The sequence below is a fragment of the Pelophylax lessonae genome, assembly GCF_965119305.1.
Source record: "Pelophylax lessonae genome assembly, chromosome: 4".
Taxonomy (NCBI): Eukaryota; Metazoa; Chordata; class Amphibia; order Anura; family Ranidae; genus Pelophylax; species Pelophylax lessonae.
Window position 1 is genome coordinate 471,731,196 of NC_138771.1, and position 27,782 is coordinate 471,758,977.

Consider the following 27,782-nt stretch of genomic DNA (forward strand, 5'->3'; position numbering starts at 1 on the left):
TCCTCATCTGTGATCTCTAACCCTACTATACCTCATGCCTTCTCAAGTACCAGCATTGAGAGGGATGATGGTATAGCAATGAGTGCCACAGAGACTTGCACCCAATCTGCTAGCAGTACACCACCGCTTGATTTGAGCAGCAGGCAAATTTCACTACCCCAGTTTTTGAACCATAGAAAGAAATACTGTCCCAGCCATCCACATGCTCAGCATCTTAATGCAAACTTGGCCAAATTGCTAGCATTACAATTGCTGCCTTTTCATCTGGTAGACTCTGCTCCCTTTCGCGATTTTGTGGAATGTGCTGCACCACAGTGGCAGGTCCCAAAAAGGCATTTCTTTTCGCGTAAGGCCATTCCGGCTCTCTACCGTCATGTGGAAGATAGTGTTTTGGCCTCGTTGGACAAAGCGGTCAGCAGGAAGATGCACATTACTGCTGACTCTTGGTCCAGCAGGCATGGACAGGGACGTTATATTTCTTTCGCGGCGCACGGGGTAACTCTGCTGGCAGCTGGGAAGGATGCAGGACAGGGTTCAGTGTTGCAGCTTTTTTTGCCACCACGCCTCCAAAAAGCTGGTGCTGGTTCTGCCACATCTGGCTACTCCACCACCTCCTCCTCTTCTTCTTCCTCCACGTGCTTTTCTGCTCAATTGTCCTCTGAAGCAGCAGTGATCCATAAGCGCTCAATGGGCTACACAAGCAGTTAGGCTAAAAGATGCCACGCCGTGCTTCAGTTGGTCTTTCTAGGGGATAGGAGTCACACCGGGGCAGAGATTCTGTCAGCTCTGCAGGGGCAGGCTCAGAGATGGATGACGCCATGACAGCTTGAGCCAGGAATGGTTGTATGCGACAATGGCACCAACCTTCTCTCCGCCCTCCGACAGGAACACTTGACACATGTTCCATGCTTGGCACATGTTCTGAATCTTGTGGTGCAGCTTTTCTTGAGCAGATAACCGGGCTTCCAAGATCTCCTGAGGCAGGCTACAAAAGTCTGTGGCCATTTCTGCCGTTCGTTCAATGCCAGCGCTCGCTTATCTGACATTCAATGGGAATTCAACCTGCCCACCAACCACCTCATTTGTGACATGCCCACCAGGTGGAACTCAACATTGGCAATGCTGCAGCGGCTGCACACGCAGCAGAGGGCCATCAATGAGTACCTGTGTGAATATGGCACAAGGACAGGGTCAGGGGAGCTTGGCTTTTTTTCCCCATGCCAGTGGCTTTTGATACGGGATGCATGTATCGTCCTGTCACCATTTGAGGAGGCCACAAGGATGGTGAGCCGGGACGATGCATGCATCAGTGACACTGTCCCTCTAGTCTACCTGCTGGAGCACACGCTGCATGGAATCATGGACAGGGCACTTGAGGCAAAACAGCAGGAGGAAGATGAGGACTTCCTTTCCTCACAAGGCCCCCTTTATGCAGATAACATGCCTGCAGAGTCACAAAACACACAGGAGGAAGAGGAGGAGGAGGAGGATTTCGGCAGCATGGATGTGGAGGATAGCATACAGCAGTCTTCAAGGGGTGGTTTTGATTCCCCAGAAACCCCTGGAGTTGTACGTGGTTGGGGAGAGGTTGCTCCTGCTGACAATGTCATCCTTGGGTGAGAAGATGGCCATAAAGTTAGAGGGGCTTTTAAACTAGGTGATGGGGGGGAGGGTACAGATGTAGAATTAGCCAGTGGAAAGCAAGATTCAGAGGGCACAAATGGGGACATTAGCGGTAGGGTGTTCAGAGCTCCTAAACCCAGGGTGGGTATGGGAAAAGATCTCAAGAGCAGCCTAAAAATCCAATGAGGATATATGTAACTGGTCAAAATTAAGAGGTTTATATACCAATGCCAGAAGCCTGGCCAACAAGATGGGAGAGCTGGAGCTGATGTTTGAGGAGGACTTAGATTTTGTGGGGATAACAGAGACTTGGTTTAACAGCTCTCATGACTGGATGGAGACCATTCAGGGGTACTCCCTTTATCGCAGAGATAGAGAAGGTAAAAAAAGGGGGGGGGGGTATGTCTGTATATTAAGAACAGTGTACAGGTAAATATGATGATATAAGATGATATTAATAATGGAGCTATGGAGGAGGTAGAATCCCTATGGGTAGAACTTCAAAGGGAAGGCACTGTGGGGAAGGTATAGGCCCCCCAACCAGAGGGGGGAGGGGGAGGCGGACCTCCTTTTACAGATAGGATTGGCAGCAAGGATGGGAAAAGTCATTATAATGGGGGACTTTAATTATCCAATACGCAAATACGTCTTCTTTGATAACGCCCAAAGGGGAGGGCGAAACGCATCAACGCAATTTCCGGTTTACGGTCATCAGCACGTCACTTCCGGGACGGTGAAACGCACGCCGGGACCAAGGAGACATCCCGAGCGCACACTGTGGTTAGGAAGCATTATTGGACCTGCCGATTACCTATTACCAGCCTGACTTTTATCTACTAAATGTGAGTGTTACTCTTTGTTATTGCAAATAAAACGTTTTATCACGGAGTTACACTATTGCGAGCTTCTTTTCCCAACATATGTATACTGGTCCATTGAGAGCAACAGATTCCAGACCTCCAAGAACTTCTAACCAAGTTCCTTACTGGGACACAAGCTTTTGTGACCCTCTTTAGCTATATAGCTTAGGGGTCACTTTAGTCCGGTAAGTTGAATATCCAAAGGGGAGGATTGGCACATTCCACAGCACTGGAATTGATGGCATGATTTTGCACCTTTCTCTTGGCACTTAAGCACCTTTCTGGATCTCTTTGGACACTTGCTGACATCACTGTTTATATATCTACTGGACTGTCACTATATTTATATACTTCTGAACACTTGCTGATATCACTATTTATATATTGGACTGTCACTATATTTATATATTTTTATTGATTGGAATACCACTATATATTTATTGTATTATCACGTTGAATTATTTAACATTTTATGATACCTTATTCAGGGGCATCATATCTGTCCACCAATTTTTACACATGGCTTGCACGTTGCACTTTATTACTATTTTTGATTATTTGGTGTGATTATTTATTAATATTTATCACTAACCTTTCTGCGCTGTATTTTGGCACTTTATATTGAGAAATTTGGGTATCACCTAATTTTTGAGCAGCAGCATTTAGGTTTATGTACGTTTATTTATCCATAGCGCGGTACACGTTTGTTTATATATTTAATTATCCAGATATAGACTGGGCAGAAGGAACCGCACATTCAGCCAAGGCTCGGCAGTTCCTAAATGTTTTGCAGGACAATTTCATGGGTCAGATGGTGAATGCACCGACAAGAAACGATGCGGTACTTGACCTACTGATCATCAACAATACAGACCTGCTTACGGATATAGAAATACGGGGCAACTTAGGAAACAGTGACCATAGGTCAATTAGTTTCAGTATTAATCATAGTAAGTGGAAACACAAGTGTAATATAAGAACACTGAATTTCAAAAGAGCCAATTTCCCAAAACTGCGCTCTCTGCTAGAAAATATCAAATGGGGGGGCGTGGCCGCTGACGGAGATGGCCGCCTAATATCGGAGCTCCGTTCCTCTCAGGAACGATCCAGCGACATCCAGCACACCAGCCCAGCTTAGAAGCCCTGCACAGGACCGCCGGCCACCTAGCAGTCCACAGAGCATGACCCGCCAACGTCCGGAGTCGAAGGGATCACGGAGGCTGCTTGAATTTTACATGAGGCCTGCTCAGCTTCACGTCCAAGATGGTGCCGAGCGCCACGCTGCGGACCCGCCTCAGCCTCCTCTGCCGGATCCTACTCCCGGAGAAGAACATCCCTCTGATATGGAAGGCACAGAGGAAAGTGACAACACCGCTGAGTCCTCACCAAGCTGACATGCAAAAAGAACTGCGATTCTCTGTTAAACGGTTGCATGACAGAATGGATAGCTTGGAAGGCCGCACAGAACATATCGAGCAGCACCTATCCACCGCTGCTGTGGCCCATAATAGTGTAGTGGACATTCAAGATGAACACTCAGATGCGATCAGACAAATTTGCCTCAAAATAGCCGACCTGGAGGACCGCTCCAGGCGAAATAATGTTAAAGTCAGGGGGGTGCCTGAAGCAATCACACCTGCTGACATCACCCCTTACCTACAGCAATTGTTTCGCAAAATCATCCCTTCACTCGCTACGCAAGATTTGCTCATTGACAGGGCACATAGGATCCATAAGCCACAGCACCTACCTGACTCTGTCCCTAGGGACATTCTAGCTCAGGGTACATTTTTATCACACAAAAGAAAACATAATGAAAGCTGCCCGCTCTATGTCAACCCTGCCTGAGCCGTTCACTAAAATCTCACTGTATAATGACATCTCAGCAGCCACTGCACAAGCCCGCAGGGCCTTGGCCCAGTCACTTCAGTTCTGACCGAACACAAGATAACCTACAAATGGGGATACCCCACTAAACTACTAGTCACTTACCAACGCCTGCAAATCTCGATTCAAACGCCCAAGGATGGGCTTAAACAGCTTCACAACTGGGGTTTGCTTTCTGGCTCCCCTCCAAAGACCCCTGTGAGCAGATCCTCCTCTAGGATTTCCAATACATGGTCTGGAAGAGACAAACCCTGAACTGCCTGGTACGCTCAAGTCCTTAGGTACCCTACTGGGGATACTGCCAGCAATTGCTGGACCACTTCTGTGCCATGAGGAACCACTCCACTTTTATTTTTCTCACCCCGCCCTACCGTCTGAGTGTGCGAAGCACACAACGCTGTTCTCTCTTAGTTGTACACCACAAATTGTTTGTAACCTAGTTCTTAAGCTTATACAACCTCTACAGGACACCCGTCTGCCCTGTAGACGCCAAGCACATTTTTGTTGATTTATTGTATCTTTTGTTTCTTTGTTGTGATCTTAGATTTGTGCATTGCCTACTTGTTTATCTTTGCAGTATCAGATCTTGGTGCCACCTTGACACTCTCTCCTTCCCTTACCATGACACTCAAATTCACCTCGCTTAACGTAAAGGGCCTCAATAGCCCTTTTAAAAGGTCCCTGCTGTGGCGTGAGGCAAATACCCAAAAGGCTGATATCCTGTGTATACAGGAAACACACTTCTCCTCAATTAATCCCCGGCTTTGTACCCACAAATCTTATCTTCACATTTTCCACTCCCAGGCTACCAAAAAGGCCAAGGGGGTAATGATAGCGATACGCTCTACAGTAGCCTTGACTGAGTCTCGCGTTGAACGAAACCCTTCCGGGAGGTTCTTAATTCTCTCGGGAACTTTTAACAATATGCCCCTAACAATAGTCAATGTTTATACTGCGAACACACACCAGAAACCCTTTTACAAATTAGTACTCCAAAAACTCCAACATGTCCCCAGAGACCAAATTGTCATCTGTGGCGACTTTAATGAAGTACTTGACCACTCACTAGACACCTCCAACACCAGACGGAGAAGATCCACAGCCCTTTCCTCCATTGTCTCCTTGGAGGACTTATATGATCCCTGGAGGTGTCAACATGGCACTGAGAAAGATTACACCTTTTACTCTAACTCTCAGAGGACCTACTCCAGAATCGACCTCTTCCTTCTGTCTAAAGTGCTACTACAGTCTGTAACGACCTCCTCCATTGGGTTGATTATGTGGTCTGATCATGCCCCGGTATCCATTACACTTACCACCCAACCACTAACCTCCTCGCATCGGCTGTGGCGGCTGAACTCCTCTCTCCTGAGCTCCAAGGCCCACAGGGAACAGGTCTATTCTGCGATTAGGGACACTTTTTTAATCTCAAATCTGGCTCTGTCTCAAACTCTTACTTATTATGGAATGCACATAAGGCTGTCATAAGGGGGACACTGCTGAGCCTGGGAGCCCTGGAGAAAAAGAAACGTACAGCAACTCTTAATTCTTTACTAGATAAAATAAGAGATTTGGAATTCCGTAACAAGACATCCCCCTCATCTGACCTACACGACGAACTTAGTAAAACGAGATGCGAACTCAGCTCCTTCCTACATTCAGGCTTTCATTTCTACCTCCAAAAACTTAAAATGACATGGTACTCTCAAGGGAATAGAGCAGGGAAGGTGTTAGCGCAGCAATATAAACGCAAGGTAGCGCAATCCAAAATACCCTTCCTCTTGGACCCCGATGGCCATAGAATAATGAACCCCAAAGATATTGCTAACTGTTTCGGCTCCTTTTATTCTAAACTTTATAATCTTCGCGACTCTCGTACAGAACCACGACCGGACCGCTCAGTAATAAAAGACTTCCTTTCCTCCTTAGACCTCCCCTCCTTGACCGCTGCCCAGGTTGCCTCGCTATCCCAACCCTTCTCGATTCAAGAAGTCCAGGACGCTATAAAATCGCTCCCCGCGCATAAAGCCCCCAGCCCAGACGGTTTTAGTAATGAGTATTATAAATCCTTCCTCACATCCATAGCCCCCCATCTATGCAATTCCTTAAATAGAATCCTTGCAACACCCGAAATCCCTCCCGAATCTCTTGAGGCAGTCATCACGACTATCCACAAACAGAATAAACCTTCTCATGACCCAGCAAATTATCGCCCCATTTCCCTCCTTAACACCGACCTCAAGATATATGCCAAACTTCTAGCTTCCCGTATCGCTCAACACATGCCTACTCTGGTGCACGGTGCACCCAGACCAAGTTGGTTTTATACCCTACCGACAGGCCTCCGATGGAACGCAAAGGTTTGTGGATCTGGTCCACTGGGCAGAGCATCATCGAACGCCTTCTCTTCTCCAAGGCACACCTCACAGAGGAGAGATTCCAAGAGCATTGGTCGTTATGGTTATCTCACCCCAAAAGCATAAAAATTTGATTACCATTCTCTTAACGCACTCTGACTCACCCGGATCTGCCCGCCACGAAGACTTAACTCTGGACCAGAGAGGACCATAGTGGCACCTATACTCACGTTAATATCACATTTTCTTACCTATCTACGCATATTCACTTGATACTGGATATAGGCACAGTCTCTCTTTGATTGATTCCTTCTATTCCATTCTCTTTTACTAATACCTGCTTTCCTTATTATAAGTTGTGTTAAACACTTATACTTTTCATATTGACCGATCCAAGCTATGTACTTTCATTGCACCAGCTGGCTGATTGCCGCATGTTTATTCCTCTAGAATGCATTGTTCACTTCTTTGTTGACTTGATGTATCAATACTTAAAACCAATAAAATGTTTGAAAAAATATCAAATGGGATAGAACCATGGGAACAAAGAACACGGAGGAAAAATGGGAGTGCTTCAAGAGCATACTTAACAAAGGGATTGGCCAGTGCATTCCAAAGGGAAATAAATTTAAAAGAGCGAAACTAAACCCTGGGTGGCTAAACTACAACATAAAAATGGATATTAGTGCTAAAGAAAAGGCCTTCAAAAATACAAGGCTGAGGGGTCATTGGCAGCATTCAAGCATTACAAAGAGTGTAATAAGAAATGTTAAGACGAAATCAAGGCGGCTAAAATAGAACACGAGAGACATATAACGGAAGAGAGTAAAAAGAATCCCAAAAAATTCTTTAAGTATATAAACAGTAAGAAAGCGAGGCCAGAACACATTGGCCCCATAAAAGATGACAAAGGAAATATGGCCACAGAGGACAGAGAAAAGGCGGAAGTGTTAAATCATTTCTTCTCTTCAGTCTTCACAAAAGAATCGGGGGGCTACACTAACCCAGCTTGTAAGGCCAAACAAAATAATATACCTCAGGAAGTACCGCCATGGCTAACAGAAGATAGACTTAGAACTAAACTAGAGAAACTTAACATAAATAAATCACCGGGACCGGGTGGCTTACACCCGAGAGCTCAGCCAGGTGATTGCCAGACCATTATTCTTGATCTTTAAGGGTAGTTTACAGACGGGTATGGTGCCAGCTGATTGGAAAAAAGCCAACGTGGTACCAATATTTAAAAAAGGGCAGAGATATATCCCGGGTAACTATAGGCTGGTCAGTCTAACATCAGTAGTCTGCAAGATTTTGGAGGGGATGTTAAGGGACCACAGACAAGACTTTAGTAATGAAAATGGTATTATTAGTAGTAATCAGCATGGATTCATGAAAAATCGTTCTTGCCAAACCAATCTATTAACCTTCTATGATGAAGTGAGCTGCCACCTAGATAAAGGTAAGCCTGTGGATGTGGTGTATCTGGACTTTGCAAAAGGCCTTTGACACCGTTCCTCACAAACGCTTACTGTTCAAACTAAGGAAGGTAGGTATGGACCATAAGGTGAGTACCTGGATAGAGAACTGGCTCCAGGGGAGAGTGCAAAAGGTGGTGATTAATGGGGAGTACTCGGAATGGGTGGGTGTAGAAAGTGGGGTCCCCCAGGGTTCTGTCTTCTGGATTCACTCCAGAAATAAAGAGATTATTCTCCCACTCTACAAGACTTCAGTCCGGCCACATCAGGAGTATGCGGTCCAGTTCTGGGCACCGGTCCTCAAGAAGGATATGCTGGAACTGGAGAGAGTCCAGAGAAGGGCAACAAAAATAATTAGGGGAATGGAGGACATCAGCTATGAGGAAAGACTACAAGCACTGGACTTATTCTCTCTCGAGAAGAGACGATTGAGGGGGGATATGATATCAATGTACAAATACTGTACTGGCAACCCTAGCATAAGGAACAAACTTTTCAGAGAAAGGGAATACAATAAGACACGTGGCCACTCACTAAAACTAGAGGAAAGGCGGTTTAACCTTAAAATACGTAGGGGGTTCTTCACTGTAAGAGCAGTAAGGATGTGGAATTCTCTTCCACAAGCAGTCGTATCAGCAGAGAGCATTGATAGTTTCAAAAAACTATTAGATGGGCACCTTAAAGACCACAAAATAGAGGGGTATACAATGTACGGTTAACAGCAAACACACACACACACATCATAAGTTGAACTGGATGGATGGATGTCTTTTTTCAACCTCACTAACTATGTAACTATGTAACTAGTGACCCAGAGGACTTAGAAGCTCATGCCTTCTCCAACTTACGTTGCATGGGCTCCCTGATTCTGCAAAGCCTGGGAAAGGACCCGAGGATTCGTGCTATCAAGGAGAGGGATAATTACTGGTTGGCAACCCTTCTTAATCCACGTTACAAGGGTAAAGTTGCAGAGCTAATATTGCCTTCGCAGAGGGAGCAAAGGATGAAACATCTTGAGGAGGCCTTGAAAAAAATTTGTGTATCACCTTTCCAGACACTGGTAGGTCAACATTCTCTGGACGTGTTTCTGAGGTATCATTCAGCCAAAGGAGGAGCGGTGGAGAAGGCGGCCGGCTGACCGATGCCTTTAAAAAGTTCTTTTGTCCTCAGCAGCACCCAAGTCTGTTAGGTTTAAGCAACCATCATATGGTGCATGATTATCTAGGCACAAGGGCAGACTTGGAGACCTTTCCAGCTGAGCATCCACTGGGTTACTGGGTCTTGAGGATGGACCAATGGCCAGAACTTGCTCAAAATGCAATGGAGCTACTGGCCTGTCCTGTTTCCAGCGTGCTTTCCGAACAGACGTTCGCTGCTGCTGGAGGTTTTGTGACGGACAAAAGAGTGTGTCTGTCCACAGACTCTGTTGACCAGCTGACTTTTATCAAAATGAACCAGTCCTAGATCAGCAAGAGCTATCAAGCCCCTGAAGCTGATGTAACTGATTGAATTTGCTAGGGGTCTGCCATCCCTTGAAGACTGCATATGCTGCCTATCCTATTCTTCTACCTTGATTCTGCTAGTTTTTGGTTTAGGTCACTACCAACCCCCAAGGCCTAATTTTTCTGCACTTGTATGACAGGTGCATACAATTTAAATGTCGTATGTCATTTTTAACAGCAGGCCCTGTCCCTGTGCCCTGCTAACTGTGAGTGGTTACGGTGTTCAGGCACCAACAACACCAAAGGCCCAATATTTTTGCACATGTATGACAAGTACATGCAATTTCAAATTTGTATGGAATTCTTACCAGCAGGTCCCATTCCTGCACCCAGCAAGAGTAACTGCGAGGACTTGGTTACAGTGTTCAGGCACCACCAACAGCAAATGCCCAATTTTTGGCACCTGTATAGCACAGGCAATTTCAAATTTGTATGGAATTCTTACAAGCAGGTCCCATTCCTGTGCCCAGCAAGAGTAACTGTGAGGGGTTATGGTGTTCAGGCACCACCTACAGCAAAGACCCAATTTTTGGCACCTGTATAGCACATGTAATTTCAAATTTGTATGGAATTCTTACCAGCAGGTCTCGTTCCTGCACCCAACAAGAGTAACTGCGAGGGCTTGGTTACGGTGTTCAGGAAACACCAACAGCAAAGGCCCAATTTTTGGCACCTGTATAGCACATGCAATTCCAAATTTGTATGGAATTCTTACCAGCAGGTCCCGTTCCTACACCCAGCAAGAGTAACCACAAGGGCTTGGTTACAGTGTTCAGGCACCACCAACAGCATTGGCTCAATTTTTGGCACCTGTATAGCACATTTCAAATTTGTATGGAATTACCAGCAGGTCCCGTTCCTTCGCCCAGCAAGAGTAACTGTGAGGGGTTGTGGTGTTCAGGCACTACCAACGGAAAAGGCCCAATTTTTGGCACCTGTATAGCACATGCAATTTCAAATTTGTATGGAATTCTTACCAGCAGGTCTTGTTCCTGCACCCAGCTAGAGTAACTGTGAGGGGTTATGGTGTTCAGGCACCACCAACTGCAAAGGCCCAATTTTTGGCACCTGTATAGCACATGCAATTTCAAATTTGTATGGAATTCTTACCAGCAGGTCTTGTTCCTGCTCCCAGCTAGAGTAACTGTGAGGGGTTACGTTGTTCAGGCACCACCTACAGCAAAGGCCCCATTTTTGGCACCTGTATAGCACATGCAATTTCAAATTTATATGGAATTTTTACCAGCAGGTCCCATTCCTGCCCCCAGGAAGAGTAACTGGGAGGGCTTGGTTACGTTGTTCAACAACCAAGTCCCAATTTTTCTGCACCTGTATGACACGTACATGCGCTTTCAAAATTTGTATGGAATTTTTAGCAGCAGGGCCTGCTCCTGCACCCAGCACGAGTAACTGCGAAGGTTTACGGTGTTCAGGCACCACCAACAACCAAGACCCGATTTGAAATTTGTATGTATATTTGTATATGACATTTTTTGCTTTAGAAATGTCAGCATTGCTGCAGATGGGCTACATACATCGTAGAGATGCACTACTTTACAGGCACATTCAGGGGACCCCCCAGGCACGATATTTGAAGACTTCAATGGGGTTCATTTATTCGAACTAACTTTTCCTCTGTTTGCGGTGTTCTGTTGCGAACCGAACCGGGGGGTATTTGGCTCATCACTACTGTCTCTGTCTGTACCTTCCGGAATGCTGTGCAAGCTTTGCTGCCTGCCTGTGCACCAGGATCCCTGTGCTGTGCCCTCAGCCACCTCTCTGTTGAGTCACCTCCCGCCACCTGGCTACAGCCTCGTCCTCTGCACTTATTGAGTGAGGAAGGGAGCTAAAAAAAAGGCTATGAGTGAGTGTTGCTGGCTGGAACTTTAATATTAACATCAGGAAGTGTGGTGCTACGTGCAAGCTTTATCCTCTTGCATGCCAAAATGAAAAACACAGGATCCAGAGAAAATCTACTTGATGTCCTGGCAAGCCTAGGAACCTGGTCATCTGTTTAAAACTGCTTTCCCCATAATTGAATAATAAAGTTGCCCAGGCCCCCCTGTTGAGCTGATGGGGCTCGGCCCAGTACACGAGGGCTGATTCTACTGGCTTATCGGCAGTCCCACACGTAGGAATCACTTCACATGGCAATTGGGCACTATGTACTGGAAAGAATGTCACGTGATCCCCCTATACCTGAAAATGTCAAATAGTTCCAAGGGCTTCAGCATATGGAGTGTGCAGCAATGAGACTTTGCCATGCAGGTCAACAAGTACTACACTACACTACACAAAAAAAGGGGTGCTAGGCATCATGTCACTTGGAAGTCAAGTAGGAAAAAAGCCTGAACTATTGCAGAGGTAGAGTACCATGGTCTAAATTATAGTTATTTTATGTTTTAGGACATGCCAATTCTTTGACCATTTTGTCAGAATACAGCTCCCCGTTGTGTTCATCATCCTGTGTACAGTACTTACCTTGTAACACTCTACACCTCCTAACACCCATACTGTCTCAATCTCTTCAGACAGAGGAGGCTTTGATAAGAGCTCCACCACTTCTTCTTCATTACGGCAGATGTAATGAACATACTTTGGTAAGTCACTAGATGTAAAAAAAAAAAAAAAATAGAAGTTATTGCAAGCAGATAAACACATTAGTATCACATCCATTCTGTTAAAAGAAGAGGGATTAGATGTAAAGTACTGGGCAAAAGTTTTAGGCAGGTGTGAAAGAATGATGTAAGGGTCCTTTCATACAGGCTTTCTGCCAGGCGGACTCCGTTTTGCTCAGCGGGGATCTGCCGATGACATCTCCGTCTCCGCTTACTTTGCAGAGATGGAGCTGTCAGATCCCCGCTCTCCTCTATGGGAGATTAGATGAAAACGGACCTCCTGTCCATTTTCATCCAATCCAATCCTCCAGACAGATGGGTTTCACGGACCACATTGGATTGGAGAGCAGTGGGTATCAGCGGACATGTCATCGCTAACATCTGTTGCTCCATAGAGGTGCATGGAGCATCCGATCAGGTTCGCCTGTCAGTTTTTCAGCCTGCGTGAAAGGGGCCATAGGTAAGAATTCTTCCAAAACTTCAAAAATATTAATTGTTTATTTAAATCAATTTACAAAATGCAAAGTGGGCTAACAAAAGAAAAATCTAAATCAAATCCATATTTGGTGTGACTACCCTTTGGCTTCAAACCAGCATCAGTTCTTAGGCCCCTTTCACAAAGATGCCATTGCTAAGTGGAATCTGCTTGCTCAGTGGGGAATTTATCTGCTGATCCCTGCTGAGCAGACAGATGACAGGTCCGTCACAGTCCCACTCTGTCCATTTCCATCCGTTGCCATCCAATCCGCTAGACGGATGGGGAATAGGACCAACATCCATCTGTTTTTGGGGGACAGGATCGGTTTGGATGGCGGCGGGTGTCAGCGGACATGTGTCCATAGAAGAGACTGGAGTGTCCAATCTGGTCCGCCTGAAAAACTGACAGGCAGACCTGATCGGACTGCATATGTGAAAGGGGACTTACACTTGCACACTTTTTACACTTGCGCAAAATCAGGGATAATATAGGATTAGAGTCAGGTGTATGATTAACCAATTATACCAAGCAGGTGCTTGGTATAATTAACTGAAACAGAAACAACTGTGTAGGGTGGCTAAAATTGGGTTAAGAATAGCCAAACTCTGTTACTAATGTTTCATGTCAAAGGTCATACACTATGGCAAGACTGAGCACAGCAACAAGACACAAGGTTTGATTTCTATTCTATACTGCATCAGCAAGGTCTCTCCCAGGCAAAGATTTCAAAGCAGTCTGGGGTTTCAAGTATAAAAGCATGTTCAAGCTCTTTTGAAGAAGCACAAAGAAATTAGGAACAGTGAGGACCATAGACGCAGTGGTCAGCCAAGGAAACTTAATGCAACAGATGAAAGACACATCATGACTACTTTTCTTCAACATCGGAAGATGTTCAGCAGTGCCATTAGCACAGAACTAGCAGAAACCAGTGGGACCCAGGTACACCCATCTACTGTCTGGAGAAGTCTGGCCAGAAGTGGTGTTCCTTGAAGTATTGCAGTCAAAAAGCCATACCTCCGACGTGGAAGCCATGCTAAGCGACTCCACTATGCATGAAAACATAGGAACTGGGGTGCAGAAAAATGGCAGCAGGTGCTCTGGACTAAGGAGACAAAGTTTGAAATATTTGGCTGTAGCCGGAGGCATCTTATTTGCTGAAGAGCTGGAGAGCGGTACAATAATGAATGTCTGCAGGCAACAGTGAAGCATTGTGGAGGATCCTTGCAGGTTTGGAGCTCCATTTCTGCAAATGATGTCCTCAATACTGAGAAATACAGGCAGATACTTATCCATCGTACCATATAGAGGCGTAGCTAGAACATACAGGGCCTAGGAGCAAAAAAACATGAAGGGCCCCCCTGACCCACTGGTGCCGAGGTGATTCCCTGGGCCCCTTTTACTCCCATTGTGGGGCCCTTTCACATTGCCTGCAGGGGGCCCCCTTCCTGCTGTCTTGGAGCCCCCCATAGAACAAGAGCAACCTTTTTGACCCTTGTAGTCCCGTCCCTGGGTGAAATACTCTCCAGTGTCATTGGTTGGGTGGAATGCTCTGCAATGTGTCATGTGATGGGTGGAATGCTCTGCAGTGTATCATGGGATAGTTGTAATGCTCTGCAGTGTAACATGCAACAGAGGTTCAGCATCACATGCGTACGTGACCTAGAACAATGCCCATGCTAATGCAGCCTGACTTATAGTAAAACTATGGGCAAAACTTGTTTTTTTTTTTTTCATTTTGGAAAGAGCAAGGGAGGGTTATAACCACTGTTAGAAAATAGGAAGAACCTATGCGCTTGACCATATACCAGATGTTATAGATAAAAATGAGTGGTGGATATAGAGTATAAAATAAGGAATAAAAGGATAGTGGAGGAAACCTGGCCAATGAGTACACAGGCTTTGATACAGCCCCAGGGATTGGCACAGACTGCTGTCTCAGTGCATTGTGAGGTGTAGTATAAAAAGCCAGGAGCACATGTGCTCAAGGTTTTTGGCTGGTGAGCAGAGTCCCGGAAGAAGGGTGGCGGCTGCCTCCTCTTCTGCAGTGGTTGGAGTATGGTCACAGGCAGTCAGCCTGGGGAGCCAGAAGTGAGGAGCTGAACCCCAGAGGTCCAGGAGAGCTGACTGAAGGAGTTGAGGCACTGGAGAACCTGGAAAGCAGTAACGTGAGTACAGAGGATCGTGCCTAAGGACCTGACCAGGAAGGGGGCCACTCCGGAGTAGAGTAGTCAGTGGACAGGTGTCAGCTGGTGGATATAAAAGCAGGTACTAGGCGTGTGCCCTGAAGATAAGCACTAAAAAGAACATTATTTCGGATTTACCATTTAAAAGTTTAGTCTCCTTGCGGGACCGACAAATTCAGTATAAAATAGTACACAGGGCTTATTTCACTCCTGTTAGATTGCAGCGGATGTATCCATCATGCTCCCCTGAATGTTGGAGATGTGGAGACCGTGCTGGGATTTTTATACATATTTTCTGGTCATGTCCTAAAATCATTAGTTATAGGAAGAAAGTTTTGGTGGTACTTAATGCACATACAACAATCTCTATTCCCAGGACCATTGAAATCTGTTTACTGGGTTTGGTGACTGCTTTGTTACATACCAGAGCTGAAAAAGTCTTAGTCAGTCTTCTTCTGTTTTATGCACGGAAGGCCATTACCTTACATTGGAGGAAAAGGGTTCCACCTACGATCTCCTTTTGGAAAGGTTTGGTTAATAGTAATTTACCATTGTACAGTATTGAGAAACCTAAGCACATAAAGGTTGTTTGAGGAAATTTGACAAGATATGGTCAGGGTGGTTAGCCGATTCTGGTACGGCCGCATAGGGGTTTTGGTCTCACCTTTTTCTTCTGGAAGTAGTTAGGTATTCTGTAGGAGTTGGGAAACTCTGTTTGTAGAGAATATTAAAAGTATCCCTATGAGGATTATGCATGGGGGAAGGAAGGAAGGACCTATATATATTTTTTTTTCTTTGATTTTCTTCTTGGTTTTGTTGTTTCTGTTCTTGTAATTGTCGTTGCTACCTTTGTGTGCATGTGTATGGTATGATCAATGTATGTATAAAAAAAAAAAAAAGAAGGAACATTAGCTCAGATTCATCTAGTCAGGCAAAAAATTTGGGGGAGCATACCCATGTATTTCTAAAGCTACATGGGTATGCTCCCCCAAATTTTTTGCCTGTTTATTATGTATTCGACCAGACTATCGAGGTTGAGCAACCCTCCCCACCCCCCCCACACACACCTGTACTCAATCAGTGTCCACCATCAAGTGGATATAGGAGGAGTCCCCTGTAGTGCATTTGCACATCTTTCCCAGCAAGGAGTATTATCTCCAAGGGTTAGAAAGGCTGGATTCATCTCTTTTTCATGGATAGTGTAGGACCCACTGATAATGGGGTACTTTGACGCAGTAGTGGGCTTGAGCACGATATGGCCATATGGTGGGACCAAATCCCTATTTTTATTTATGGATTGTCTTCAGATTTGGTAGTAATTTCTTTTGCATTTGCGCGCTATTCTTTTTTAATATACATGTCTTTTGGTTCATAGCTGCAGCAGCTTTAGAAATACATGGGTATGCTCCCCCAAATTTTTTGCCTGTTTATTATGTATTCGGTCTGACCAGACTATCGAGGTTGAGCAACCCTCCCCACCCCCCCCCCCCACACACACACACCTGTACTCAATCAGTGTCCACCATCAAGTGGATATAGGAGGAGTCCCCTGTAGTGCATTTGCACATCTTTCCCAGCAAGGAGTATTATCTCCAAGGGTTAGAAAGGCTGGATTCATCTCTTTTTCATGGATAGTGTAGGACCCACTGATAATGGGGTACTTTGACGCAGTAGTGGGCTTGAGCACGATATGGCCATATGGTGGGACCAAATCCCCATTTTTATTTATGGATTGTCTTCAGATTTGGTAGTAATTTCTTTTGCATTTGCGCGCTATTCTTTTTTAATATACAGATTCATCTAGTGGTAGGATGAAGCTGCGGCCTGGCCGCATTCTCAGATAGAAGGCCTCAGCATTGTGAATAGTTCAAGTGTTGGAGTATCCCACTCATCCCTTCTCTCATCCCAATATCAAATAAAACAACAACTCCTAGACTGTTCATTGACTAAGCCAAGAAAGTAAAGTACTAAGATTCTGCATGCAGTTGCTACGGGTAACCCAGGGGAATCCAAAAGTGTAAAAACCAGCAGCCCTCAAGGGGGCAGTACTACATATGGGGGCTCTTCTGGGATATCGTCTTGGGTTACCGCAATGGTTGCTAACGGCAACGGCCGAGAAATCTTGCAAAATAACGTCATGCTTTCTCAAGAAATGTGATGGAGTGCCAAGGAGGAGAGTGATGCCTGCTCTACAGGGATTAGGGAGAGTGGGATAAAGAATCAAGTTCACAGTGATGGTTACCAACGGCAATGGATGGACTTTTGTCAAAACTGTATTCTGTTCTTTCAATAAATGTGCGGGAGAGTTAGAGGAGAAGAGATGCATCATACTGTACAAAAGGACTGTGTCTGCTTTACAGTGATCGGTGCAAGAGTGGACGGAGAAAATGACCAGGGCACGTGAATCGGTGTGCCGGGGGCCATGTCTGGACATGCACTATGGAGAAAAATGTTGACCGTGCAGTATATGTCAGCGGGACAATTTTCCAAGACAGTAAGGGGAGCATTGTCTGTACATGTGCTATCAAGAGAAATGTCGGACGTGCAATGCCTGACAGTGGGATAATTCTCCAAAATAGCAAGGGAGATCAGTTGGCCTGGCAAGATGGAGGTGCAACTGAGGCCCAGGTACAGACGGATTGAGGAGCACGATCTGCTGTACAGTGATCTTCATGCTGGCTGAGCTGAGTTGGAGGGCAGTGAAGAGGTTACTGTACCGCGCAGGAGAGTGCACACTGAAGAGATCTGCCTGGCAGGAGGAGCCACCGCCAGAGAATCAGCTAATCTGGAGTTGTGGGCGGAGTCGCCGCCCACGAACAGCTAATATGGAAAGATGAAGGAGGCCCATAAAATACTTCATCCGCTTTCGGGTGTAGCTGAGAGGGAGACACGTGTGTGGAGGAGCAAGATGGTAGATGCCGGAGTAAGCCAAGACGCGGAGGCTATCCTACGTGGTGGCAGAGATCTTGCGGAGCACTCTGGAATGCCAATGTCGACCCTGTGGGACACTGGGGTGGGACCTGTGCTCGACAAATGGCTGGCGGTGTGTGTACCGGAGCAGGTGTGGAACATTTTGGCCTGGTATGTAGTTAGTATCTGAATGTTACCATGCGGCTGCAAGTGTGGGGTCAGTGCGGGCCCTGTGGCAATCTGTTGCTGCGGGCGGAGAAGAGTGACGGTCTGCCCAGAAGATTGAATGTGTTGTGGGAGACTGGGGTCACTCGAGTCCTGTCAGTTTCTGAGCCGGGAATCCCTGTGGCCAGAGGAAGAGGAGTGCTAAAGATGTTACTGGGGCCCAGACCAGTAGAACCTGCTTGTACTACATTGTGCCAAGTAAGGAGGACCTGCACTACAGATGCAATGTGCATGCATGTACTGAGGGCCGAGGAGTGGCCAGCTGATGCACAAAAGACAGCAGTGGCAAACACCAGTACAGTTCAAACAACAGAGGGGATTCGATGGCCTGCGGTGGGAAAGACTGTGAGTGTAAGCAGTGAGGAAGAGGCCGGGGCCATTGACATAGGGTCTCCTAGCTTTCAACATTGCTGTGGATCCTTGGAGGAGGGGATTGATGTCTGGAAGTCAGGGGAGGAGACAGAGCGGGACTGGGGATGGATAAAAGGAGCAGTTCAGCCAGTCCTAGCATCCCTGATGAGGAGACGAGGGATTCAGTGGTACGTGGTCAGTGCACCAAGAATCTGGGGTTCTGGGAGGCCTACGGTACATGGGTCCCAGACCTATCCCCACCTTGAACCTACACCCGAGCTCGGTAGCAAAACAAGGCCTATGCCTCCCTCATCATCAAAAAGGAGACCCTGTATTCCCCGCCTGGGGGAGGCAACAGACAAACCCTCCCCAGGTTCTCTAGAATGCAACGGCTGATACAGAGAAAGGTGGCTCTGGAATATGGATACGACTATCCCTATGCTCCTACGGAGATAATGTTGGAGATAGAGGCCAGGAGAGAGGCTTGGTGTGACGAGGCTGTGTGGGACTTTCTCTACATACCGAAACCCCACTGCAACCAGTCTAAGCCTGAACTGTGACTTTTCAGTCTGTAATGGCCAATTGGAACTTAGGGCAGGCTATCTACATTGACCGTGTGGAGGTCCGCTGCCCAAACGGATCTGGCCAGGCTTGGTCTGGATCCCGCACCCCGACTACTACTGTTGAGGATGCAGGATGTTACCCTTTTTTAGAGACTGTGTACAAAAACTTGTTGAAGAGAGAGAGAGAGAGGGACTGGAGAGTAGGGCTGACCGAACTTTTGAAAAGTTCAGTTCGACCAGAACACCCGAATTTCCCGAAAGTTCGGTTTGGATTCCAGAACCCCATTGAAATCAATGGGACCCGAACTTCGGGAATCAAAAAACACAATTTTGAAGCCCTAAAACCTAATAAATGCCCCTAAAAAGTGCCTAGGGTTCTGGGTCATGCCACAGGGACTATGAATCAGGCAAAAAAAAGTTCTTAAAAATTGTCGTTTTTGATAGAGAGCCAATTATTGAAAAAAAAAAAAAGAGATTTCTTTGGATTTAGTGTCTGGGGGGGGGGGGGGGTCTAAAAAGTGTACCTGTGAAGTTTCAGCTCTGTAGCATGTCCAGAACCAGAATTATAGCATGCCAATTCTTCAAAAATGACTTTTTTGCTTAACCGCGCCTTTCTTTTGCTCCTAATCAACTGCACAGCCAATGTGTATGATAAAGCCTCAGTGACAAGTTAGCGCCTGTTGTTGTTGTCAGCGTTAAGGCCAGGGACTATTCATAGGATTCAGATGTATTGGGCAGACTAGATGGGCCAAATGGTTCTTATCTGCCGACACATTCTATGTTTCTATGTTAAGTCCACTGCAAAAGGCTTTGCTACTGTGGGTCACACACATCTGCTGTATTTAGCGACAACTTTGGGTCGCATAGCAGTGTGCGTTTTGCAGGTGAATTTCACCGCGCAGAGTTGCCAAAGCCTCAGTGACAACTTAACGGCTGTTCTTGTTGTAAGCTTAAGTCCACTGCAAAAGGCTTTGCTACTCTGCGTCACACACATCTGCTTTATTTAGCGACAACTTTGGGTCGCATAGCAGTGTGCGTCTTGCAGGTGATTTTCACATCGCACAGTTGATAAAGCCTCAGTGACAACTATACATAAATTAAAATTCATCACAAAAAAAAAAAACTGATTATTTTTCTTAGAATTTCAGTAGCACAGGGATGGTGTTACCCTCCTTTCATAAAGTGCAAATAAATAAAGTGCATAAATTGCATAAATAATCCAAAACATCCAACTAAGCAAGAACAGAGTCCTTCAAAAGTCTTTGTTTATGTAGTGCCAGAGCAATACACAGTGCCTTTAATGCAGGGTCATTGGTGTCAGTTATAGGAACCACCGTACAATGTAACCACCACCAGTGCTGGGAGAGATAGCCAAAATGCAGACTCACCAGAAAACTATGCCTAACCACTCTCATGGAATTCTGAACTACACAATTCCTGTATCTCTGCCACTTGCCAGCAGGTGGTGCTGTGGAGCAGAGCGCGGGATCAGAGGCTGTCAGGGCGTGCAGGAGAGAGGAGTGTGTGTGGAGTGTGTGCGTGACCGACCGCGTGTGAGTAACCCCCCCCCCCAGGAGAGCAGCGGCGGGGAGCGGCGCTCGAACCCCGACCCCCCCCCCAGAAGCGAGCGGCGAGCGGGTCGGTAACCCCCCCCCCTCTCTTGTTGCGGGTGGCGAGCGGAACAGTAAACCCCCCCCCCTTTTGCGGCGGGCGGCGAGTGGTGCGGACCCCCCCCCAGACAGAGAGGGAGCAGAGGAGACTAGCGAGCAAAGGCTGACCGGGAAGTGACAGAGGGAGGCGGGTGCAGAGCGGAGACTGACCGTCTGAGGGAAAGAAAAAAAAAAAACAGCCAGGAACTGCTAGAGACAGACTTAAAGGGACATACACTAGGTAAGTAAGACTGGTGACTGAGATTGTACACTGACTGAGGGTGTAGTGTAGTACCTGAGTATGTGTGAGTACCTGAGTATCTGTGAGTATCTGTGTATCTGTGAGTACCTGAGTATCTGTGAGTACCTGAGTACCTGTGAGTATCTGTAAGTACCTGAGTATCTGGGAGTACCTGTTGCTACCTGAGTGTCTGGAAGTACCTATCACTACCTGAGTGTTTGTGCGTCTGACCGGGCTGTGCGACTGAGTGTTGTGCGTCTGACCGGGCTGTGCGACTGAGTGTTTTGCGTCTGACCGGGCTGTGCGACTGAGTGTTTTGCGTCTGACCGGGCTGTGCGACTGAGCGTTGTGCGTCTGACCGGGCTGTGCGACTGAGCGTTGTGCGTCTGACCGGGCTGTGCGACTGAGTGTTGTGCGTCTGACCGGGCTGTGCGACTCAGTGTTGTGCGTCTGACCGGGCTGTGCGACTCAGTGTTGTGCGTCTGACTGGGCTGTGCGACTCGGTGTTGTGCGTCTGACTAGGCTGTGCGACTCAGTGTTGTGCGTCTGACCGGGCTGTGCGACTCAGTGTTGTGCGTCTGACCGGGCTGTGCGACTGAGTGTTTTGCGTCTGACCGGGCTGTGCGACTGAGTGTTTTGCGTCTGACCGGGCTGTGCGACTGAGCGTTGTGCGTCTGACCGGGCTGTGCGACTGAGCGTTGTGCGTCTGACCGGGCTGTGCGACTGAGCGTTGTGCGTCTGACCGGGCTGTGCGACTGAGCGTTGTGCGTCTGACCGGGCTGTGCGACTGAGCGTTGTGCGTCTGACCGGGCTGTGCGACTGAGTGTTGTGCGTCTGACCGGGCTGTGCGACTCAGTGTTGTGCGTCTGACCGGGCTGTGCGACTCAGTGTTGTGCGTCTGACTGGGCTGTGCGACTCGGTGTTGTGCGTCTGACTAGGCTGTGCGACTCAGTGTTGTGCGTCTGACCGGGCTGTGCGACTCAGTGTTGTGCGTCTGACCGGGCTGTGCGACTGAGTGTTGTGAGTCTGACCGGGCTGTGCGACTGGGTGTTGTGAGTCTGACCGGGCTGTGCGACTGGGTGTTGTGCGTCTGACCGGGCTGTGCGACTGAGTGTTGTGCGTCTGACCGGGCTGTGCGACTCGGTGTTGTGCGTCTGACCGGGCTGTGCGACTTGGTGTTGTGCGTCTGACCGGGCTGTGCGACTGAGTGTTGTGCGTCTGACCGGGCTGTGCGACTCGGTGTTGTGCGTCTGACCGGGCTGTGCGACTCGGTGTTGTGCGTCTGACCGGGCTGTGCGACTCGGTGTTGTGCGTCTGACCGGGCTGTGCGACTGAGTGTTGTGCGTCTGACCGGGCTGTGCGACTGAGTGTTGTGCGTCTGACCGGGCTGTGCGACTTAGTGTTGTGCGTCTGACCGGGCTGTGCGACTTAGTGTTGTGCGTCTGACCGGGCTGTGCGACTCAGTGTTGTGCGTCTGACCGGGCTGTGCGACTCAGTGTTGTGCGTCTGACCGGGCTGTGCGACTCGGTGTTGTGCGTCTGACCGGGCTGTGCGACTGAATGTTGTGCGTCTGACCGCGCTGTGCTACTTAGTGTTGTGCGTCTGACCGGGCTGTGCGACTTAGTGCTGTGCGTCTGACCGGGCTGTGCGACTCAGCGTTGTGCGTCTGACCGGGCTGTGAGATTGTGAGTGTTGGGTGACTGACCGGTGTCAAGTGAGTGGAGCGGAATACCAGAGGGTGAGAAGGTAGCGTTAGGAAGCCAGGAAATAGCCACATAGGATAGACTTAAATCGCTGAATCCCCATTAGATTAGATAGTAGGTACAATGCCCGGCGGTTGTGGAGATGCGACTCGGTGTACATCTTGTGATATGTATGCGTTCCTCGGTCATGCGATCGAGGGCGAATATAAATGCGCAAAATGTAAGCACGTTGCTTCCCTGGAAGCTCAGGTCCTGAATCTAGGGAAGCAGCTGGCAACACTGAGACGAATGTCCATACCGGAGGAGAGCCAGGATTGTACCAATCAGGTGCAGACAGGGGCCTGCACAGAGGTGGGCGGAGTATCGGAGGTGCAGGCATCAGAGCAGAGCAGAGGGGTGACAGTTAGGAGGGGTAGAAGGGGACAAGGCAAGGAGGCTGATCCTGGGCTGGAGCACCCCAATAGATACGCCCCGTTGTGTGATGTTGGGGAAACCAGTCAGGGACCAGCATTGCTGGAGCAGAGTGACGCCCCTAGCTGCCAGGGGAAAAACTCCTCCAGTGAGGCCGGGAGAAAGGGAAAGGAAAGACAGGTGCTGGTGGTAGGGGACTCAATTATTAGAAGGACAGATAGTGTAATCTGTGACAAAGACCGTGTGCGCCGAACAGTCTGTTGTTTGCCGGGCGCTCGGGTTCGGCACATCGCGGATCGGGTGAACAGATTATTGGGTGGGGCTGGGGAAGACCCAGCTGTCATGGTACACGTGGGTACCAATGACATAGGCAGAGGAAGACGGAGAGTCCTAAACGATTTCAGGGACTTAGGCGCTAAGTTGAGGACTAGGACCTCCAAGGTAGTATTTTCCGAAATACTACCTGTACCTCGAGCCACACCAGAGAGGCAGCGGGAGATTAGGGAAGTTAACGAGTGGCTGAGGAGCTGGTGTAGTAAGGAGGGTTTCGGGTTCCTGGAGAACTGGGCCGACTTCTCAGTCGGTCACCGGCTCTTTGGTAGGGACGGATTGCACCTAAATGGGGTGGGTGCAGCCGTACTGGGTGCGAGGATGGCCAAAAAAGTTAGAGGGGCTTTTAAACTAGGGAATGGGGGGGGGTACAGATGTAGAATTAGCCAGTGGAAAGCAAGTTTCAGAGGGCAGAAATGGGGGCATTAGCGGTAGGGTGTTCGGAGCTCCTATACCCAGGGTGGGTACGGGGAAAAATCAAGAGAGCAGCCTAAAAACATCAAATGAGGATAAATGTAACCAATCAAAATTACGAGGCTTGTATACCAATGCCAGAAGCCTGGCCAACAAGATGGGAGAGCTGGAGCTGATGTTTGAGGAGGACTTAGATTTTGTGGGGATAACTGAGACTTGGTTTGACAGCTCTCATGACTGGATGGCGACCATTCAGGGGTATTCCCTTTATCGCAGAGATAGAGAGGGTAAAAAAGGGGGAGGGGTATGTTTGTATATTAAGAACAGTATACAGGTAAATATGAGGGATGATATTAATAATGGAGCTATGGACGAGGCAGAATCCCTATGGGTAGAGCTTCAAAGGAAAGGCACGGTGGGGAAGGTAATATTGGGCATATGCTATAGGCCCCCAAACCAGAGGGAGGAGGGTGAGGTGGACCTCATGTTACAGATAGGATTGGCAGCAAGGATGGGAAATGTCATTATAATGGGGGACTTTAATTATCCTGATAGGGCAGAAGGAACCGCGCATTCAGCCAAGGCTCGGCAGTTCCTAAATGTTTTGCAGGACAATTTCATGGGTCAGATGGTGAATGCACCGACAAGAAACAATGCGGTACTTGACCTACTGATTACCAACAATACAGACCTGCTCACGGATATAGAAATACGGGACAACTTAGGGAACAGTGACCATAGGTCAATTGGTTTCAGTATTAATTACAGTAATAGGAAACACAAGGGTAATATAAGGACACTGAATTTCAAAAGAGCCAATTTCCCTAAACTGCGCTCGCTGCTAGAAAATATCAAATGGGATAGAACCCTGGGAACAAAGAACACGGAGGAAAAATGGGAGTGCTTCAAGAGCATACTTAACAAGGGGGTGGGCCAGTGCATTCCACAGGGAAATAAATTTAAAAGAGCAAAACTAAACCCTGGGTGGCTAAACTCCAACATAAAAATGTATATTAGAGCTAAAGAAAAGGCCTTCAAAAAATACAAGACTGAGGGGTCATTAGCAGCATTTAAGCACTACAAAGAGTGTAATAAGAAATGTAAAGACGAAATCAGGGCGGCTAAAATAGAACACGAGAGACATATAGCGGAGGAGAGTAAAAAGAACCCCAAGAAGTTCTTTAAGTATATAAACAGTAAGAAAGCGAGGCCAGAACACATTGGCCCCATAAAAGATGATAAAGGAAAAATGGCCACTGAGGACAGAGAAAAGGCGGTAGTGTTAAATAATTTCTTTTCTTCAGTCTTCACAAAGGAATCGGGGGGCTACACGAACCCCGTTTGTAAGGCCGAACTAAATAATACACCTCAGGAAGTGCCGCCATGGCTAACAGAGGATAGACTTAGAGCTAAACTAGAGAAACTTAACATAAATAAATCCCCGGGACCGGATGGCTTGCACCCAAGGGTTCTTAATGAGCTCAACCAGGTGATTGCCAGACCATTATTCTTGATCTTTAAGGATAGTTTACAGACAGGTATGGTGCCAGCTGATTGGAAAAAAGCCAACGTGGTACCAATATTTAAAAAGGGGCCGAGATATATCCCGGGTAACTATAGGCCGGTCAGCCTAACATCAGTAGTCTGCAAAATTTTGGAGGGGATGATAAGGGACCACATACAAGACTTTAGTAATGAAAACGGTATTATAAGTAGTAATCAGCATGGATTCATGAAAAATCGTTCATGCCAAACCAATCTATTAACCTTCTACAATGAAGTGAGCTGCCACTTAGATAAAGGTAAGCCTGTGGATGTGGTGTATCTGGACTTTGCAAAGGCCTTTGACACCGTTCCCCACAAACGCTTACTGTACAAACTAAGGAAGATAGGTATGGACCATAAGGTGAGTACCTGGATAGAGAACTGGCTCCAGGGGAGAGTCCAGAGGGTGGTGATTAATGGGGAGTACTCTGATTGGGCGGGTGTGGAAAGTGGGGTCCCCCAGGGTTCTGTCCTGGGACCAATCCTGTTTAATATATTCATAAATGATCTAGAGGAGGGGATATCTAGTACAATCTCAGTATTTGCAGATGATAATAAATTAGGCATGCCAATATCTTCTATGCAGGATGTGGAAATCTTGCAAGCAGACCTGAACAAAATAACAGGGTGGGCAACTACATGGCAGATGAGATTTAATGTAGAAAAATGTAAAGTAATGCACTTGGGGGCCAGAAACCAGAAAGCAAGCTACTCACTAGGGGGGGAACCTCTGGGTGAGTCTAGGATGGAAAGGGACCTGGGGGTACTGGTAGACAACAGGCTTGGAAGTGGCATGCAATGCCAAGCCGCTGCAAGCAAAGCCAACAGAATACTGGGTTGTATAAAAAAGGGGATTCACTCCAGAAATAAAGAGATTATTCTTCCACTCTACAAGACTCTGGTCCGGCCACATCTGGAGTATGCTGTCCAGTTCTGGGCACCTGTCCTCAGGAAGGATGTGCTGGAACTGGAGAAAGTCCAGAGAAGGGCAACAAAAATAATTAGGGGAATGGAGGACATCAGCTATGAGGAAAGACTACAAGCACTGAACCTATTCTCTCTGGAGAAGAGACGATTGAGGGGGGATATGATATCAATTTACAAATACTGTACTGGCGACCCTAGCATAAGGAACAAACTATTCAGAGAAAGGAGATACAATAAGACACGTGGCCACTCACTAAAACTTGAGGAAAGGCGGTTTAACCTTAAAGTGCGTAAGGGGTTCTTCACTGTAAGAGCGGTAAGGATGTGGAATTCTCTTCCACAAGCAGTCGTATCAGCGGGGAGCATTGATAGTTTCAAAAAACTATTGGATGGACACCTTAAAGACCACAACATACAGGGGTATACAATGTACGGTTAAAAGCAAACACACACACACATCATAGGTTGAACTGGATGGACTTGTGTCTTTTTTCAGCCTCACTAACTATGTAACTATGTAACTATGGAATAGGCATAATATTGGATTATTTATGCAATTTATGCACTTTATTGATTTGCACTTTATAAAAGGAGGGTAACACCATCCCTGCGCTACTGAAATTCTAAGAAAAATAATCATTTTTTTTGTGATGAATTTTAATTTATGTATAGTTGTCACTGAGGCTTTATCAACTGTGCGATGTGAAAATCGCCTGCAAAACGCACACTGCTATGCGACCTAAAGTTGTCGCTCAATACAGCAGATGTGTGTGACGCACAGTAGCAAAGCCTTTGGCACAGTGGACTTAACGCTTACAAGAACATGCGTTAAGTTGTCACTGAGGCTTTGGCAACTCTGCGCGGTGAAATTCACCTGCAAAACGCACACTGCTATGCGGCCCAAAGTTGTCGCTAAATACAGCAGATGTGTGTGACGCACAGTAGCAAAGCCTTTTGCACAGTGGAATTAACGCTTACAAGAACAGGCGTCAAGTTGTCACTGAGGCTTTGGCAACTCTGCGCGGTGAAATTCACCTGCAAAACGCACACTGCTATGCGACCCAAAGTTGTCGCTAAATACAGCAGATGTGTGTATCGCTGAAATATATTTTGCAAAATAGCTGACCAGCAAGCATGTATACCTGCTGTAGATATATCAGCAGTGCAACGTGCTCACTAGACGGAACCCTGACACTTAAAATTATCCCTACAAAAACTAGATTATTGAATCTAACTATAGTTGTATATAGTACCCTAACTACACTGCATATCCCTTTCCTCACACTAAAAGAACAGCTCCATACAGCAGAAGATAATTGCAAAATGGCACTGGAGCTTTACAAGCAATGCAGCAAACGTTGTAACACAGCAGGAGAAACACAAATGCTTCCACTCGAAAGCCTCTGTATTACAGTGCTAGAGGTTAGGCGGGGCTATGTTATATACTGGGGGGCGTATTCACTCCTGATTGGCCTCTGGTCCCCGTAGTCACTCCAATCACGTTCCTAGCAGACTCCTGCCCCCTCATTG

At 47.1% G+C, this 27,782-nt stretch overlaps 1 protein-coding gene across 1 annotated transcript in view; it reads right to left on the reverse strand.

The window, feature by feature from the left end:
• Positions 1 to 27,782, reverse strand: part of LOC309554052 (dihydrofolate reductase-like) — a 100,432-nt gene that overhangs the window by 16,648 nt on the left and 56,002 nt on the right. The window contains exon 5 of the mRNA XM_082255576.1: positions 12,186 to 12,312. Within this exon, the coding sequence (XP_082111702.1) occupies positions 12,186 to 12,312 (127 nt within the window). The remainder of the gene's footprint in view (positions 1 to 12,185; positions 12,313 to 27,782) is intronic.